A 16,654-nucleotide genomic window follows, 5' to 3' on the forward strand; every position below is an offset into this window, starting at 1 on the left:
GATTAGCTGATGCTAATTGATGTTGACCAGTTAAGAATTTAATCAGAAGATGTTGGATTTTGTTGGTATTCTGGTCCATTGTTTGTTTCATTATTTTATCTTCTTCAAACCATGTGGTATGATTAGCGATTAGCTGATGTTAATTGATTATAACCAGGTAATTCAATTCTCATCTACTACCAATAAAATCCAACGTCTAATCTTTAGTCTTCCTCTAACCGTGTAGATAATTCCCGATGGCAGTGTACATAAAGGGTCTCTCGGCGACTTGGCTTCAAATTATGAAATTGAATATTACGAGGCTCAGATCCTACTCATATTCTTCGAAAAACACCGTTAACCAAAGTTTAATTACTGATGTTAAGGTTAGTTTAATGACTCCTTGTCGAACGAAACGAACGTACTTAGTACTTATCTCTACATATTTACCTAACTCTCGGATGAACACGTTTGAGATTAGGATTAGAGGCTTTGGGGGTGAAAGGTACACATGAATAGACGGTCCTTCTACGGATTTAAGGTGAGCACGAGATGACTCTTAAACCACGGCTAAGGTTACGTGGGGTCACTGCCGCGTGTCATATCTCACGCTACATCTCCATTTTGCTGACCAGTGTAGATTCAAGTTCTCGTACTCGTCTTGAGTCTCGACTCTCCATGTCAAAACGGCCTTATCATTTCCTAAAATAAAATATCCATCCAGGAAGTCAGTAGAAGGAAGTATGTAAAAAATTTTACAGTGCGAAACAGAACTGAATGGAATAGTTAAATTTTCAACAGAATAGTTGAATCTTCAATAAAGACATTAGCTATAACCATTTTGGCTTTTCCAGGTTGATTAAAACTTTCTCAAAGTTCCAGGATTTTGCCAGGTTGTCCAGAACCAATTTCAAAATTTTTGCCAAATTTGATGACTTCTACATTTAGTCTTCTGTGGTTTGTAACAACCCTGTAAGTTGTCAAACTATACAATAAGAATTACAATTCAGCTATTGCACGCAGGCAGGCAAGCGTGACGCCTGAGGTGTAGCGCAGGATTTTTGACGTGGCAGGTGGCAAAGTCCTTGGATCGTTTGATTACCTAAGAGTGGTTTTCGGCTGTGGCCGGTCCTGAACCACCAGGTTGCCGGTTTCGTGCCTCGTACTCTCGAACAAAAGCGAGGGTCAATGAACCAGCGGCGTGTACATAAACACATGCAAACACCTACCTACCTACCTACCTGCCTGAACACACACCAACTACTACCCTGCACGCACACATTCACCTGTACTATCTCTGACATAGCGCTCATCTAACAACTTATCCTACCTTCAAATTAAGATTATCGTCTTTTTGGAATAGAATAGGGCCCAACGAGTTCCAACTGAGTCTTCCAATTCCAATACCGATTCCTCGTTCTTAACTTCTTAGTTCTTAGTTCTTGATAACTGTTGGCTTGTCCGGTCTTGAGACTTCTTTTAATTTGATTTAGATATGCACTTAAAAATGTTAGAAACTTTTGCTTGACTATTGTCTGGTTGTTTTAATTAGCTCTTCTGGTCCTAATAACTAGAATTTTTACGGATGAGTTTTGTGGTATAGCTTAAGATAATTTGCTACGAACCCTTTGAAATTTCATTGACTGTCCTGAAGAAATTTGAGAAGAGAATTATTTTTGATCGAGTTGTTCATGTATTCTGTTTGCAGAAATCTCCATTAAGACTATTTCTTTGAGGAATTTCTATACTTGGCACTTAAATCACTTTCTCAATATCAAGAATCTTGAACATTCACTTTTTAAATTGTTGTCTACTATCCTTCAGAAGTTTCATTGTTCCACTTTGTTCTACATGCAGAAAGCATGTATCTTTGCCTTATTAAAAAACTTATTTTATGGTTAACTATAATTAATCATACGTATTCCATTGAAAATACATGAAAGAAATCGAAAGTGTTCGTGAAATGGGCATTAACGACAAAACGTCACTTGACACACTCAGCAACACGACATGATGACAAGAGACATTTCTTAAAACCGACACATGATCGCGCAACTCCTGCTACCCGAAATAATAACCAGAATAGTTTTAACCACAATTTTTCCAATCATATTCACCAGCATTTTGGATCAAAATGACCAAGAAAATTGGATCCAGAATCTATAGTAACTTTAACCAGAACTTGTTTTAGCGTCCACATTGAATAGCTATTATTAGTTCATTACACATATAGTATATGGTGCAATATTTCGTTTGAAATTCACTGCAGTTGATCAATTTCGCAATTCTGACACGTCAACAAAAATTGTATTAGAATTTGTATCATTTTCAGTGAAGCAAGCTTCTTTGAATAAAACTAAAGTCCTTAGGAAATATTATTAATATCACTAAACTCATTAGCTTAGACTGGCCATATAATTCTTAAATTGCGGTATGTTTTATGCAAATTAAAGGATCATGGTACGATTTTTTCATAATCTACAGAAAGGTCACGAATTCAGGAAATCCCTGGTTTTGGTTGATAACTAGCGTGCAGGCGGACTTTAACACTTTTGACTTTCAGAGCGAAAGCCCATAAACATTTCGGTCACCAGTGTCGCGAAAACATCCTTAGAAGCTTTTTATAGTAAGATCTAATTGCATGGGAAGTTACGTAAATTTTGACCGGTCACGCGATCACGAACCTTCCTGGTTTGCTATTTAGTTTGCGAATACGCGGCAACATTCTCTGCTTTATGATGGCATATTTATAACGAAGTAGGTATACCACGTTTTATAGGCAATTTTCCCTTGATGGCAAAATCGCAATTGCTTTTAAAGACTCTAATCTCATTCAAACCATTTCTGTTATTCTATTTCTTATGATTATTTTCAATTTATAAACGTACCAAGAGAGGCTGCAGTTCTTTTTGATAGAGGTCGGGCAAAGAGATTTAGTTGTAAGAAAAATTGGACTAGAATTTTTTCAAAAAGGAATTTGAAAACTTATCAAAAGTCAGGGAATTTTGAAGCCAAACTTCTGATAGCAATTATTAGACTGACTTAGATATTAGGCTTTCAATTATCATCCGATAAACTTGAATAGAGAAAAATTATTTTAAATCCGGGTGCAATCCAAGGGTAATAATAATTACATCATTTGCTTTCTTCACTGAACAACTTGATTTAAGGAAGATAAAGTGGATTGTATAACCCCAAGATAAGAGGGGCGATAAAGCGAAAGGTATTCGTGCGTGCATTGACCTCAGGGACAAGTTTTATGACTAAAATTAAACTTGCCAATAAAGAAAAAAAAGAAAACATTCGGTAAAGTAGTTTATGAGCGATCGCGTATACAAATCGATTTGCAATATAATAATACTCTTAATCTAGTAAGCCTTTGAAGATTTGATAAATTTTCATTCTGTAGGAAAAAGAGATTTTTGTTAATTCATAAATCTCCAATAGCAGTAATACAAGTACAAAAATTTACAGCAATTGGGAAAGAATTTCAGATTAAATGGACGTTTGTTCCGATCTAACATTGAAAAACCATTAACGACCTTGATACGCAAAGATAAGAAAATTTTTTATTTTTTTTTATTTAGATGTTTAACGCCGCATCAACTACATGGTCATTAGCGACGAAAGAAAAATATTGTGTAACGTCATATCAAGTTTTTAATGAAACAATTTTCTTATTTAGCTTCCTTTAAAATTTACAAACACAACATTAAATTTTACGTTTATTATTGCGGTTTATGAACGTTTTTTAAAATGTTTGTTCGTAATTAATCATTAATCAATAATTTAAAAGTAATCAATAATTTTATGACTAATTTTCATTTGTTTATACATTTAACTTTTTCAGGTATGTAAACCGCGAAATCAATGATTTTCTAGATGTTATGAGTCTTTAATCAATGATGATAGTACCTAGAAAAAGCAGAAGAAACATTTTATTGCACTAAATTTTCGACGAATTTTAATATTTTAAATAATAATTTTTTTTAAGAACATTCTTAAATTTTTAAACAATTTATTTTCTCTACTGGATTTTCAGAAAATGTGGTGAGATCAAATGTTGCTTTCTTCTCTTTTTTAGGTTAAGTATATATTTGAGCAAGTATATATTACTTAAATAATTCTGAAATTTAATGAATTTCTATGAACAATAATAAATTTTGGATTAAAAACACAAAAATATCATAACAAAAAATTGTTCAAAATTATAAATCTTCTTTAAATCTAATCATTTTTTTAAAATAACAACTCCAATATCCGGCGAAAAAAGACTTAAACAAAAATCATTGGATTTAAATCTTGAAAAATAAAATTAATATTAAATTAATGCTAAAAAAAATATGTAGTTTTATTTGTAAAAATTTCAAATCATAGTTATAAAGCCAGTTAAAGTAATAAAAACCCAAATAGGTTTTTAACAACAATGATTGCGATACTTTCCAAATATATTGCAACTTAGCTAAAAAGGCCACACTTTTAATAAAAAAATATAATTTTTTAACAATTTAAAAAAAGTTGAAAATCACTTCGTAGTTTGAAGTTACGGATGAATGACGAATTATAAGAAGAAACAATAAAAAAAGCCTCAATTGCTTCTTTGGGGACCCATAAGAGCACCATAAGGTCATTCAACTTTGAGAGTCATGGTCGATTCTTAACCTTTGACGAATTCTGAAGGACGAATGTTAATATCTTAAAAAATAATTTTTTTTCTTAATACTCTTTAATGTTTAAACAATTTATTTTCTCCACTTGATTTTCAGAAAATGAGATCAAATGTTGCTCTTCTTGCTTTTTTAGATTAGATATATATTTGAAAAAATCATTTTACTATTGCTATAACACAAAAACAATAATTTTAAAATTATTATTGTTTTAAATAACCAATAACTGGTGAAAAGCGCAAACATATCCTAATTATTGTAAATTTTTGTAAATATTGCTTCGAAGCTAATGAATTTCTATTAATAATAGCAATTTTGGATTAAAAACACTAATATACCATAAAAACAAAATGTTCCAAATTGTAAATCTTCTTTAGGATTGAATTATCTCTGATTAAAACAACCGAATGAGAAATTTTACATAAACTAAACTTGTTCAATAATTGTAAATATTTTTTTACATCTAATGATGTTTTTAATAAAAATTCCAATTTCTGCTGAAAAAACTAACAAGATCCTAAAGTATTCAAGCTTTTAAATGTTCTTATTTTAAACAAAAATCATTGGATTTAAATCTAATAATTTTTGTTGAAAAATATGAAGATTTAATTTTCAAAATTTTAAATTAAAGATACGAAACTGTAAGTAATAAAAATCCTATTAGGGTTTTAACAACAACTTAAAAAACTTAAAAATAGTTAAAAATAACTGTCTATTTTTAAGTTACCAATTAATGATAAATTAGGAAAAGAAACATTAGAAGAAGCCTTAATAAACCTGAATATTACGTACGGGATATTCTTTGGGGACACATAAGAGCACCGTAAGGTCATTCAACTTTAAGAGTCATGGTCGATTCTTAACCTTTGACGAATTCTGAAGATTTGATTTGCGAAATCAAGCTACAGATATTAAGTCCTAACATCTAGACATTATGATTTATAATCAAAGAGTTTAAAAATTAACACCCAGTTTGTATAGATTAATATTGATTGATATGAAAATCTCTATCAATATGAAGAAACAAAACACTGTTACATTCTTTCATTCTTTGCAGAACAATCGATACTTTCAGATTTAATATGAACTGAGAACAATTGTATTCCCCAGTACTATTTTTGAGCCAACGTTTCCGAAGATTTTTTTAAAATGATGAAGCATTTTTGAAAAAGTTAAAGGAGAGTGTAGAATTACTATTGGTAAGGGCAACCTGATACGACTTTAGAGAATGAGGAAGAAATAATCTGACCCTTACTACTTTATTTACTGATTACGGATCGATAGAGTGTTGTACCCTGTTACCTGCATGTGCAACTTACACAGCGGCGGTTCACGTGTATGTCGAGCCACATTATATCGTTTCTGCTGTCAGTGTGTTACTGACCTGGAGTGACCCTGCCATCACGACCACAACGCGAGTACTGTTACCTTCCACAAATTTATATTAATATTTCACTTATTCTTCCCTGATTATTAATAAACTAAAAAATTATGAACAATAATTGAAGTAAAGACAATAAAAATCAATTGGCCCACTCTCATTTATTGCTCGCTTGATGTGTGCCCTGTTTATCATTTGATGAAATGCGTAAGTAACATTATTAACGAATAAACAATGAATTTTGGCGAGTAACGGAAGATCCATCAACCGTTTATTTCGGTCGCTCGAGTGCACTTGGGAACGGTAAAAAAAAGAATATCGGGAAGTTCACGGTTTCGCGACCATCAGGCATCAGACAGTTATCCGTGTTTTAAAGCAGTTGTGGACAAAGTCAATTTAAACACATTAAATCAAGTGTAAACTTTTTATTAGTGGGTAAGCATGTTGCTTTGGAGTCTAAACAAACATGTTTAATTAACTAAGAAAGGTTCGTACTTGATTTAATTTGTTTAAATTGACTTTGTCCATAATGTTGCATGACGAGACATCCGTCTTTTAATGCAGAAATTAAATAATTAAATTGTTTATTAGCGGCACATGTTTCTTTTGTGTCTCAAGAAACATGTTTAACCAATACGTTTGAATTGACTTTGTCCAATCGAAAACAAATTGAGGCAAAATGAAAATTTTTATTGTTCAAGATGAGATGCAACAAAATGCACACCAACGGATTTTTTGTGCTAAACTTACCTCTTATCGTGCTAGGCATGATGTCCGCAATCGCATATCCTGATATCCAAAACTGATGATTGTGCTATTATTACCCGTCGACACACCAGAATTTCAAATGACACTGCACTAAGAATCTTTCACCTTTTTGCACAAATGCAAAAATATTTAAAAATATCTCTATCTATCACAATTGTTAGTGCACAAGATCTTTCAGATTCACTGCACGTGTCAAATTTCCCACTTATATCGCATCTTAGAGTAGAAGATCACACTTCCGGTTCTCAATTGTTGGCCCATAAGGGTTTCCACTTGCTGAAATGTCCTTCTGGTTCCGAATTCGAAGTTGCACACTTGAAAGGATCCAAAAACCTTTCCAAACTTGTTTTCAACACGAAATCAACAACTAAGACACTAAATTGGTGTTTGGACGGACGCAGAGAATCACACCACCAGAGGTGGATATATACCACAGAAGACGAGGTTACAATAAATAAATTGTTAAAACTACTAACAATGTTTACCAACACCACCGAGTAGCAACTTTCAAGGCAACTTCCGGAAGAGCTTTTTTATTATCTGCCGGACGATTAAGGACGGATTTGTTTTGAGATCGATAATTGACGTGGAGAATTAAAAATCGATTTTTAATCGGGTGGTTTTGGATTAAAGATTGGCGTTTGGAGGTTCGGTGGTGGTGGTCGGTGAGTGACTCTACCGGCTCACCGTGCAGAGATCCACAGGTGCTCGTGGCTTAGCCCTTACCCCCTCCAACCCACCCCCCGACTCCCCACCAAACCATCTTTGAAATGCTGTGACGCACTTACGCGCACATGCGTCCACCCCCTCCATCACCCTTTCTTCATCTCCACTTCTTCTTCTTTACTTTACAGTTTACAACTTTACATCATACTAGCCTTCGACCATTTCCCTTTTATTTTCTTAGGTCTTATTACCTTACCCAAAAATCGGGACCTTTTTCATTGGAAGACGTTTTAGGAAGCAAAATTCTTTCAATTGTTCGAGGACAAATTTTATAATCCTGTTACTTTCATGAAATTTGATCGAGTCTTTCGATCATTTACCCTTCATTTGATTTGAATCCTTTTTTCATCGGAACAGGTTTTCGAATCTAGTTTTCGAATCTCTTTGCTAGTATTCTCCCCTTGTACTTTCAGAATTTTTAAGTTAGTGGTGTTACTACACGATGGATGATTTTCATTTTCGATTTTGTAAATGAAGGCCATTCAGATACAAGAAATTCTGTGAATCCAAAAAAGTGTAAGGAATTATATAAATTGAATAAAATGAGAGATTTCAAAGAATTCTATTAATTGGACCGATTCAGGGAATTCTAAAAATTTAAGAAATTCAAGCAAATTCAAGGAATTTCGAGTATTCAAAGAACTAAGGGAATTGCAAAAAATCCAAGAATGAACAGAATTTAGACAATTCAAGGAATTCAGATAATTCAAAGAAATAAAGGAATTCTAAGAACTAAAGCAATTAAAAAGTTACAGAATCTCAGACAATTCATGGAATACAAAGAATTCAAGACATTCGGGGAAGTTAAGAAAATTGATTTCAAATCGTAGATTTCAAATTATTTATGTCTTACGGTCCAATCGTCAATTTCTGTTCGTCCGTCCTAACATACGCTAATTTTGTTTTCTCGCACTATATTTTTTAAAAATGTAGTCTAATCGATTGAAGTCTCAGTATTTTTGAGACTTCTAAATGACTAAATTTTAATTAATTTTTTTAAACAATTGATTTAAATGTTTTTTTTTTTACTCAAATTTGATCTGTTTGACTATTTTGAACCATCATCAACTCAGGTTAAGAACCTTTGAAAAAGGTACGCATATGTACTGAAACGTAAGGAAGTTTAAAAGGAGTTTTTCTATTAAATAAATATCTGAGTTTCGAAGAACATGTTTTTTTTTACTCATAATTTATTTTTGATTTACGATTGGACCGTAAGGCATAAATAATTTCAAATATACGATTTGAAATCAATAAATATCAACGGTCGAAGAAAGGATTGATTTGTTTCATCAAAGCCACAAAGCAATAAAGCCACAAAGCAATAAAGAGAATTTCAGAAATCCGGGAAATCCAGAGGTTTTTAGGAACTCAAGAAATTTGAGGAATTCCGTGAAATCAGAAAATTCGGAAAAATCCAAGAATTCAGAGAATTCAGAGAATTCAGTGAATTCGGAGAATTTAATGAATTCAGAAAATGTAATGATTTCAGAGAAATAATTGAATTCGGAGCATTTAGTGAATTTCAAGAATTCAAGGAATGCAGAGAATTCAAATAACTTTGGAAATTCAAAAAATTTGGGGAATTCAAGAAATTGAGAGAATTCAGGTAAATTAGAGATGAAGAGCAATTGAGTGAATTAAGGCCATTCAGGGCATTCAAGAAATTCTGTGAATCCAGAAAATTGAAGGAATTACATAAATGAAAGGAAATTAGAGATTCCAAATAATTCAATTAATTAAACCGATGAAGGGAATTCAAGCAATTTAAACAATTAAACGAATTCAAGAATTTCCGAGAATTTAAAGAATTGATGGAACTCAAAAATTCCAAGAATTAACAGAATTCCAGGAATTTAGATAATTCAAGGAATAAAGAGAATTTAAGGATTTCAGAGAATTCAAATTACTAAGGGCATTCAAAGAATGCCAAGAATGAAAAGATGTCCAGGAATTCAGACAATTCAAGGAATAAAGGGAATTTAAGGAATTCAAAGAATTCAAGGAACTCCGGAAATTCAAACAATTTAGGGGAAAAAAAGATTCTAGTTGTTAAATATCGTTTTTATTCATCAAAACAGTTCTTCTTCTTTAAAGACAATAGTGTTTTTATAATAAATTGAAGATTTTAAAACTTATGTCGAAAAAAATTTGTTATTTTTAAAATTGGGGCCTCAAAAACCTTGTTTGAAAGCCCCTTAACCAATTAAGTTACATGTTTTAAAGGAAGATATTCAATAAACTCCAATCTAAGGATTGATTGAAATATTAGTAAATTTATTTATTAAAATAGACTCAATAATTCTCCGTTTATAAGTGTTTTGTTCCCTTGCTAAAATTCTAATGTTATTAAAATAAAAATAAAAAATGTTAAAAATTCCATGAGTGTTGAGTCAAACCAGTGTTTAAATTTCCGATCTTAGAATCTCTTTTATGTTTGGCAACGCTTCTTTTTAATCTTCTACCAGTTTCCCCGATGTAGAATTTATTTCAACCAGTGCATTTTATTAAGCATATGCCACCTGATAAATTTTCAATCTTTTAAGAATTTTTTTTATTCGAAACGAAATTATCTAGAGTGTGGTTATTTTTAAAATAAACGATAACGCTTAATTTTTTTTTAGTGAATCCAAAGAATTTAAGGAATTCATAGAGTTTAGAGAAACAAGAGAATTCAAGGAATTCATAGAATTTAAGGAAAGCAGAGAATTTAAGGAACTCAGAAAATTCAGAGAATTCTTTGAATTTCAGAAATTTACATCATTCACACAAATGTAAAGAATATGGAGAATTCAAGTAAATTAAACATTTCAAGGAAATTTCGTGACTGAAGGCCAGTCAGGAGATTCAAGAAATTCCGTAAATCCGGAAAATTTAAGGAATTCATTAAATTGAAGGAAAGTAGATAGTTCAATGAATTCGTTGAATTGAACAAATTCAGGGAATACAAGTAATTTAAATAATTCACACAATTCAGAGAATTCAAAGAATTAAAAGAATATCAGAAATTCAGACAATTAAAGGAATACAGAGAATTCAAGGGATTCGGGGAATATAAGAAATTCAGAGAATTCAAGGAATTCATTCAAATTAAGGAAATTAGTGATTTTGAAGAATTTAGTGAATTAAAGCAATACAAAGAATTTGAGAAATTCAGAGAATCCAGAAATTTTTAGCAATCGATTGAATTAAAGGAAATTAGAGATTTCAAGGAATTCAGTGACTTAAAGCAATTCTGAGAATTCAAGAAATTTTGAAAATCCAGAGAATTCAAGAAATTTAAACAATTCAAGCAATTTGAAGAATTTCAAGAATTTGAAGAATTCCAGAAATCCAAGGGATTCAAACAATTTCTGAAATTCAAAGAATTAAGATGATTCAGAGTATTCAAGAAATTCAGAGAATTTAAACAATTCGCAGAATTCAGAGAATTCAAATGAGTCAAAGAATTCAAAGAACTGAAGGAATTCAGAGAATTTATTTAATTCAGAGAATTCAAGGAATTTGAAAAATTGAAGGAATTCAGGTAATTCAGAGAAATAAAAAAAAGCAGTGAATTTTAGGGATTTCGATTATTCAGAGAATTTAAAAATATTTGAAAGAAGTGAAAAGAATTTACAATATGAGAGGTTTCGGCTTAAGAAATTTAAAGAATCTCGATCTCAAGAATTTCATCTGAAAGTGTACATTGCTCCCTTCATGAATCTTTGTTTTTGGCGAGAGCGTAGGCGGTAAGTGCTTGACTGTCAATGTCGATTCGTTCCATAAATATATTTATTCTACAATAGGTCTATGACCTCTGTAGGCTGACTCTAGTTAACTAGAAAATCTATTTTTGGTATGAAAACTTGTTTCCACTTTTACGAATTTCATACTTGTATATACATATACATATATCCTGATTTATTTCTATTCCCACTGGATATCAGTTGAAGTACAATTGAAATCAATTAATTAAATTGTACCGTCAAGTTCAACGTTATTTAGACCTCAACTTTATTTGTAATATTGAAAAAAGTTTAGTTTAAAAAATGGCTATGAGGACAACAAACTTTCGCAAATTCAAATTGAATTAAAATTATGTCTTTTGCCTAAAGTGAATGAAAAAACACATATAGAACTTGAATTTCTGTGAACTGGATTTGTGCGTTCCAAAAGAAAGACGATGCTCAGTCAAGCATGACAAACATCATGAGGGCCGCGCTCTCAGCGCATTAGTTACATCAGGTTGCGTCATGCGTCCAAAGCCAACAGTAATGTTTTATGCCAGAATATATGACCATAACGCCATTTAGATAGACAACTATGACGTGAAACCATCTTTCTACAATTTACTCTTAGATTTCTGTTCTAAAATTTGTTTGAATAATTAATCATCCTTTTTTCGTTAATTTTGTAAATAAAGTTGAAGATTAGGTGATTTTTAACTTAACTGTGTACATAGGAGATCTTTAAACATGATTTAAAAAGCAATAGCGGTGATTTGAGGAGGGGAATAATCATATAATAACCTCGTGGGAATTAATATTAAATATTTTTTGGCTATTCTCCACTCTTCTTACCAAATAATTGAATTTGCAACCAAGAAGATGACGTTTCTAGTAAAAAAATTTGTACAAAAAAGTTGAATTTTCAACCAAGTAATTAAATGCTCCTTTAAAAAATTAATTTTTAACAAAAAGCGAGAGTAATTTGTATGAAAGTAGTTTAGTTTTCAACCAAAGTGCTTAAAAAATCAAATAAATTTTTGATCCGAAAATGAGAATTTTTAACGAATAATATCATTTCTAACCAAACAGTTGAATTTTAAACTAAAAAAGATTAATTTCAACACACAGAAATTAAATTAAACCCGAAGGAACGAATGTTTAACAAAAATACATTTATTTTTTGTGAAAAATTATTCTCCCGAATTAAAAATTTATCTTTTTGGCTGCAAAGTCGTTCTTTTTTTGTTAAAAATTGTTTTCTTCAACTTAAATTGTAACTATTCAATTTTTTATCGTAATTAATATTTTTAAGTTCAAAATTCAACTATTTGATTAAAAATTTATGTTATTTTTTATATTTTTTTGTAGAAAATTATTCTTCCAAATTGAACAGTCATTTTTTTGTTCAAAAGATCCTTTTCTTTTTAGTTGAAAATTATTTTCTTCAACTAAAAATGTGACTATTCTATTTTTTATTGTAAATTAATCTTTTTTAGTTAAAAATTCAACTATTTGGTTGGGAATGTATGTATTTCGTTACTTTATTTTTTGTAGAAAATTATTTTTCCAAATTAAAAATTCACCTTTTTAGATGCGAAATCTTTTCTTTTTTCGTTAAAAATTGTTCTCTTCAACTTTTGAAAATATTATTCGATGTATGGTTGAAAAGTTATATTTCTTAGTTAAGATTTCAACTATTTAGTTGAAAAATCATGCAGTCTGTATCAAAATTTGTGGCTTTTTCGATAAAAAATTAATCTTCTTGGTTGAAAATGTACGTGTTTATTTAAAAATTTAACTATTGTTTGAAAATTCCTATTTTTTGAGAAATTATTTCTGAACTGATAATTTGACCTCCATTTTGAAGGGAGGGAAAAATGTATAAATTTTCTTTTTTCTTTTTATTTTTTTAGCTGAAACGTAAACTATTTGGCTGAAAACTGATGCATTTTGTGAATTTTTTTTTCAGACAATTATTTTTTCGAATTGACAATTTATTTTTTTTTAGCTGAAAACCGTTTGTTTGTTATATTTTCGGTTAAACATTATTTTTTTTAACTTGAAATGTAACTATTCCATTTGTAATATCTTTTTTTGTAAATTATTTTTTTCAACTTAAAATGTAAGTTATCCATTTCTAATTCTATTTTTTTTTTAGTTACAAATCCATCCGTTTGTTTAAAAATTAATCTATTTTATTCAAAGATTGTACTCTTTGTTAGAAAGTTAATCTTTTCGTTTAAAAATTATTGTTTTTTTTTAATTCAAGTGATCGATTGCAAGTAAACCTACTTTGTTAAAACATTTTTTGTTGTTGCTGAAAATGCATTATTTAGTTGGAAATTAATTTTTTTTCGAAATTATTTCTGAACTGAAAAGACTATTCTGTTCTGAACGAAGGGAAAAAATGTATAAATATTCTTTTTTTAGTCGAAACTTAAACTATTTGGTAGAAAATTAATCTTTTTGTTAAATTTTTCTAACTTCCAGTACTCAGTTGCAAGTAAACCTACTTTGTTGAAAAATTAATTTTTTTGTCGAAAATGGATTATTTAGTTGGAAATTCACTTTCGATCGAAAATTAAACTATTTTTTTAGATTGATTTTTCTTTTGTTAAAAACATGATTTTATTTTATTGAAAATATTATTCGATGTGTCGTTACAATTTAACTATTTAGTTGAAAGTTCATGTAGTCTGTTTTAAAATGTGTTGCATTTTTCGATAGAAAATTAATCTTCTTGGTTAAAAATCTGCGTGTTTAGATAAAAATTAAACTATTGGTTGAAAATTCCTATTTTTTCTTTAGAATTAATTTCTTAACTGAAAGTTTAACTATACCATTTGGAATGGTAAATTTATCTTTTTAGTTGAAAATTGAACTATTTGATTGAAAATTGATGTATATTGTGAATTTTTTTCAGAAAATTATTCTTCGAAATTGACAATTCATTTTTTCATTTGAAAGATTGTTTTTTTTTCCATAAAATTTTGTTTTAACTAAAAATGAAACTTCCATTTTTGATTATAAATACATATTCCAAGTGAAAAAAAAAAAAAATATATATATCCTTAATACAGCTATATAAATAAATAAATGTAATAAAAATAGATAAATATCTTCAATAAATAAAATAAATATTTTATACATAAATGTATAAGTTTTGATTGTTTTATACAAAGAATGTATAAAAAAAGAATAAATTATAAACAATTTTTTTGACTATAATTTTTCCGCCTGGATTCGTTTAAATTTTAAGAATCGAAAAAAAGAATGATTCGGGAAATCGGAAGTAGCCAAATGTCAGCGTAATGACTTTCCCAGGCTATTGACCTTTCGTCAGTGTGGTCGCCTTCCGTATTCGAAAGGATGAATCGAAACCAGTCAAAAGAGCCGTTGTCATTCTGGACATTCTTGAACCATGCCCAGCCGGAAAAATTAAACATTGTGTCAAATATTATATATAAATATTATTTGTTTTATAAATTTTTAAGTAAAAAAATTTAATTGTTCATAATTTTATATCCTATAAGTATAAGTTTTAACGAAATTTTTCCACCTGGCTGGAGCTTCACGGCTCAATGAAAAAAAAGATGATTTAATTCGAAAACATTCAAAAATGTTTTCAATAAAAAATTAATTAGCTCTCTGTCAAGAAAAATTGTCTTTGGTTCAAAGAAATTGCTTTTGATTCTAAAAAGTTAAACAAGGCAGGCCCACTTTTTGGTGAAATCGAGTTTTCTTCAAAAATCATACCTTTGCGTTGTTCATTCAGGCGCGGCGAAGCAGAGAGAGAAACAGAAAAGAGACAAAACAACAGTTCTGTTTTTACAGATTTTATTTAAATGTATTGAAATATTTAAAAATTTTAATGAAATCAAATTGAATGAATAAATTATACTGATATATTCAATTTTTATAAACAATTTGATATTAATTATAGAATGTTTACAAGTATTTAACGACTGAAGACGAAATAGTTTAATTTCAAAACTAAAAAGATCATTTTTTACTAGAAATTGAATTGGTAAACTTTCAGCTACAAAATTAATTACTAATAAAAAAGTTAACGAATTATTAAGAAATCGATTTTCCGCCAAAGTGATGAATTTTCAATTAAAATCATAAATCTTCTATTGGAATAGTTAAAGATTCGTTCTCAATGAGAAATGTCAAAACTAATGAAGATTTTAATTCCAGATCAAACACACTTTAATTTAATTAAAAAGGCGACATTTTCAATAAAGAATTTAAATTTTAAACAAAAGAAAATCAACCAGCAACCAACAAAATTTAATTTGATCAAATTAATTCAAATTTTTACCATAATCAGTAGCAACATTTTTACCGAAAATTATTATTTAGCAACAAAAATTAAAATAGTTGAATTTTCAAATAAAATAGATCCCTTTACAACATAAAAAGGAATAGTTAAATTTTCAGTTAAAAAATTAACTTTAAAAACAACTTAAACGAATTTTCAGAAATTATTTTAATTTTCAACCAAAAAGATTAATTTTCTAAAAAAAAAACGAATTTTGAAAGAAACTTATGAATTTTTAACCAAAAGTGGAATTTTCATCCAAATAGTTTAGTGTTCCACGAAAAAAGACCAAATTTTAACTAAAAATGGAATGATAATATTAAATAAAGTTTACTGAAAAAACGAATTAAAAAAAAATTAGTAAATTTCAATCAGAAATTAATTTCCAGCTTAATTATTGCATCTTCAACCGGAAGATTGAAATCTTTACAGAGTAAATTGACTTTCAATTAATCAGATAAATTTTCAATTGAAAAATAATTTTTTAACCTTAAAGACAAATTAGAAAAAAATAGTTCAATTTTCAGCAAAAAATATAAATTTTCAAGCTGAAAACTTAATTTTCCACCAGAAAAGACGAGTTTTAAAGAAAAGACATACATTTTTAATGAAATAGTTGAATTATCAAAAAAAAAAAATTAAAAAAATTAAAAATTTCAACCAAAAAGATGAATTTTCAAGGAATTAACAAAATGCATGAATCTTTAACCAATTTGTTGTAATTTGAACTAATAGAGGTAAATTAACAATCAAAAATAAAACTGTTTAATTTTAAGTTAAAAAAATTAATTTAAACCATAAGAAAATTATTCTTAACATACAGTGCAATTTTTCAAGAAGATCGTTGAATTTTTAACAAAAAATATTTGTTTTTAAGCTACAAGATTCATTTTCTACCAAAAAAAGAGAAAATTCAAATAAAATACATAAGTTCTCAATCAAATAGTTGAATTGTTGACCAAAAAGGTATATAGAATTAGTTGACGTTTCAAATAAAACAAAATATTTTTAACGAATATTGGAATATTTAAGTTTTCAGTTTTCAAAGTTAATTATCAACCAAATGGATGAATTTCCGACCAATCCAATGAATTCGTGA

At 29.2% G+C, this 16,654-nt stretch overlaps 1 protein-coding gene across 1 annotated transcript in view; it reads right to left on the reverse strand.

Annotated features, from left to right (window-relative positions):
- The window catches only part of LOC117183123 (probable nuclear hormone receptor HR3), a 197,429-nt gene extending 189,993 nt beyond the window's left edge, over nucleotides 1-7,436 (reverse strand). Inside the window, exon 1 of the mRNA XM_033376310.1 lies at nucleotides 6,778-7,436. Coding sequence (XP_033232201.1) covers nucleotides 6,778-6,796 — 19 coding nt within the window. The 5' untranslated portion in view covers nucleotides 6,797-7,436. The remainder of the gene's footprint in view (nucleotides 1-6,777) is intronic.
- Nucleotides 7,437-16,654: the final 9,218 nt, after the last annotated feature.

This window comes from Belonocnema kinseyi, chromosome 2 (assembly GCF_010883055.1).
Source record: "Belonocnema kinseyi isolate 2016_QV_RU_SX_M_011 chromosome 2, B_treatae_v1, whole genome shotgun sequence".
Classification (NCBI taxonomy): domain Eukaryota; kingdom Metazoa; phylum Arthropoda; class Insecta; order Hymenoptera; family Cynipidae; genus Belonocnema; species Belonocnema kinseyi.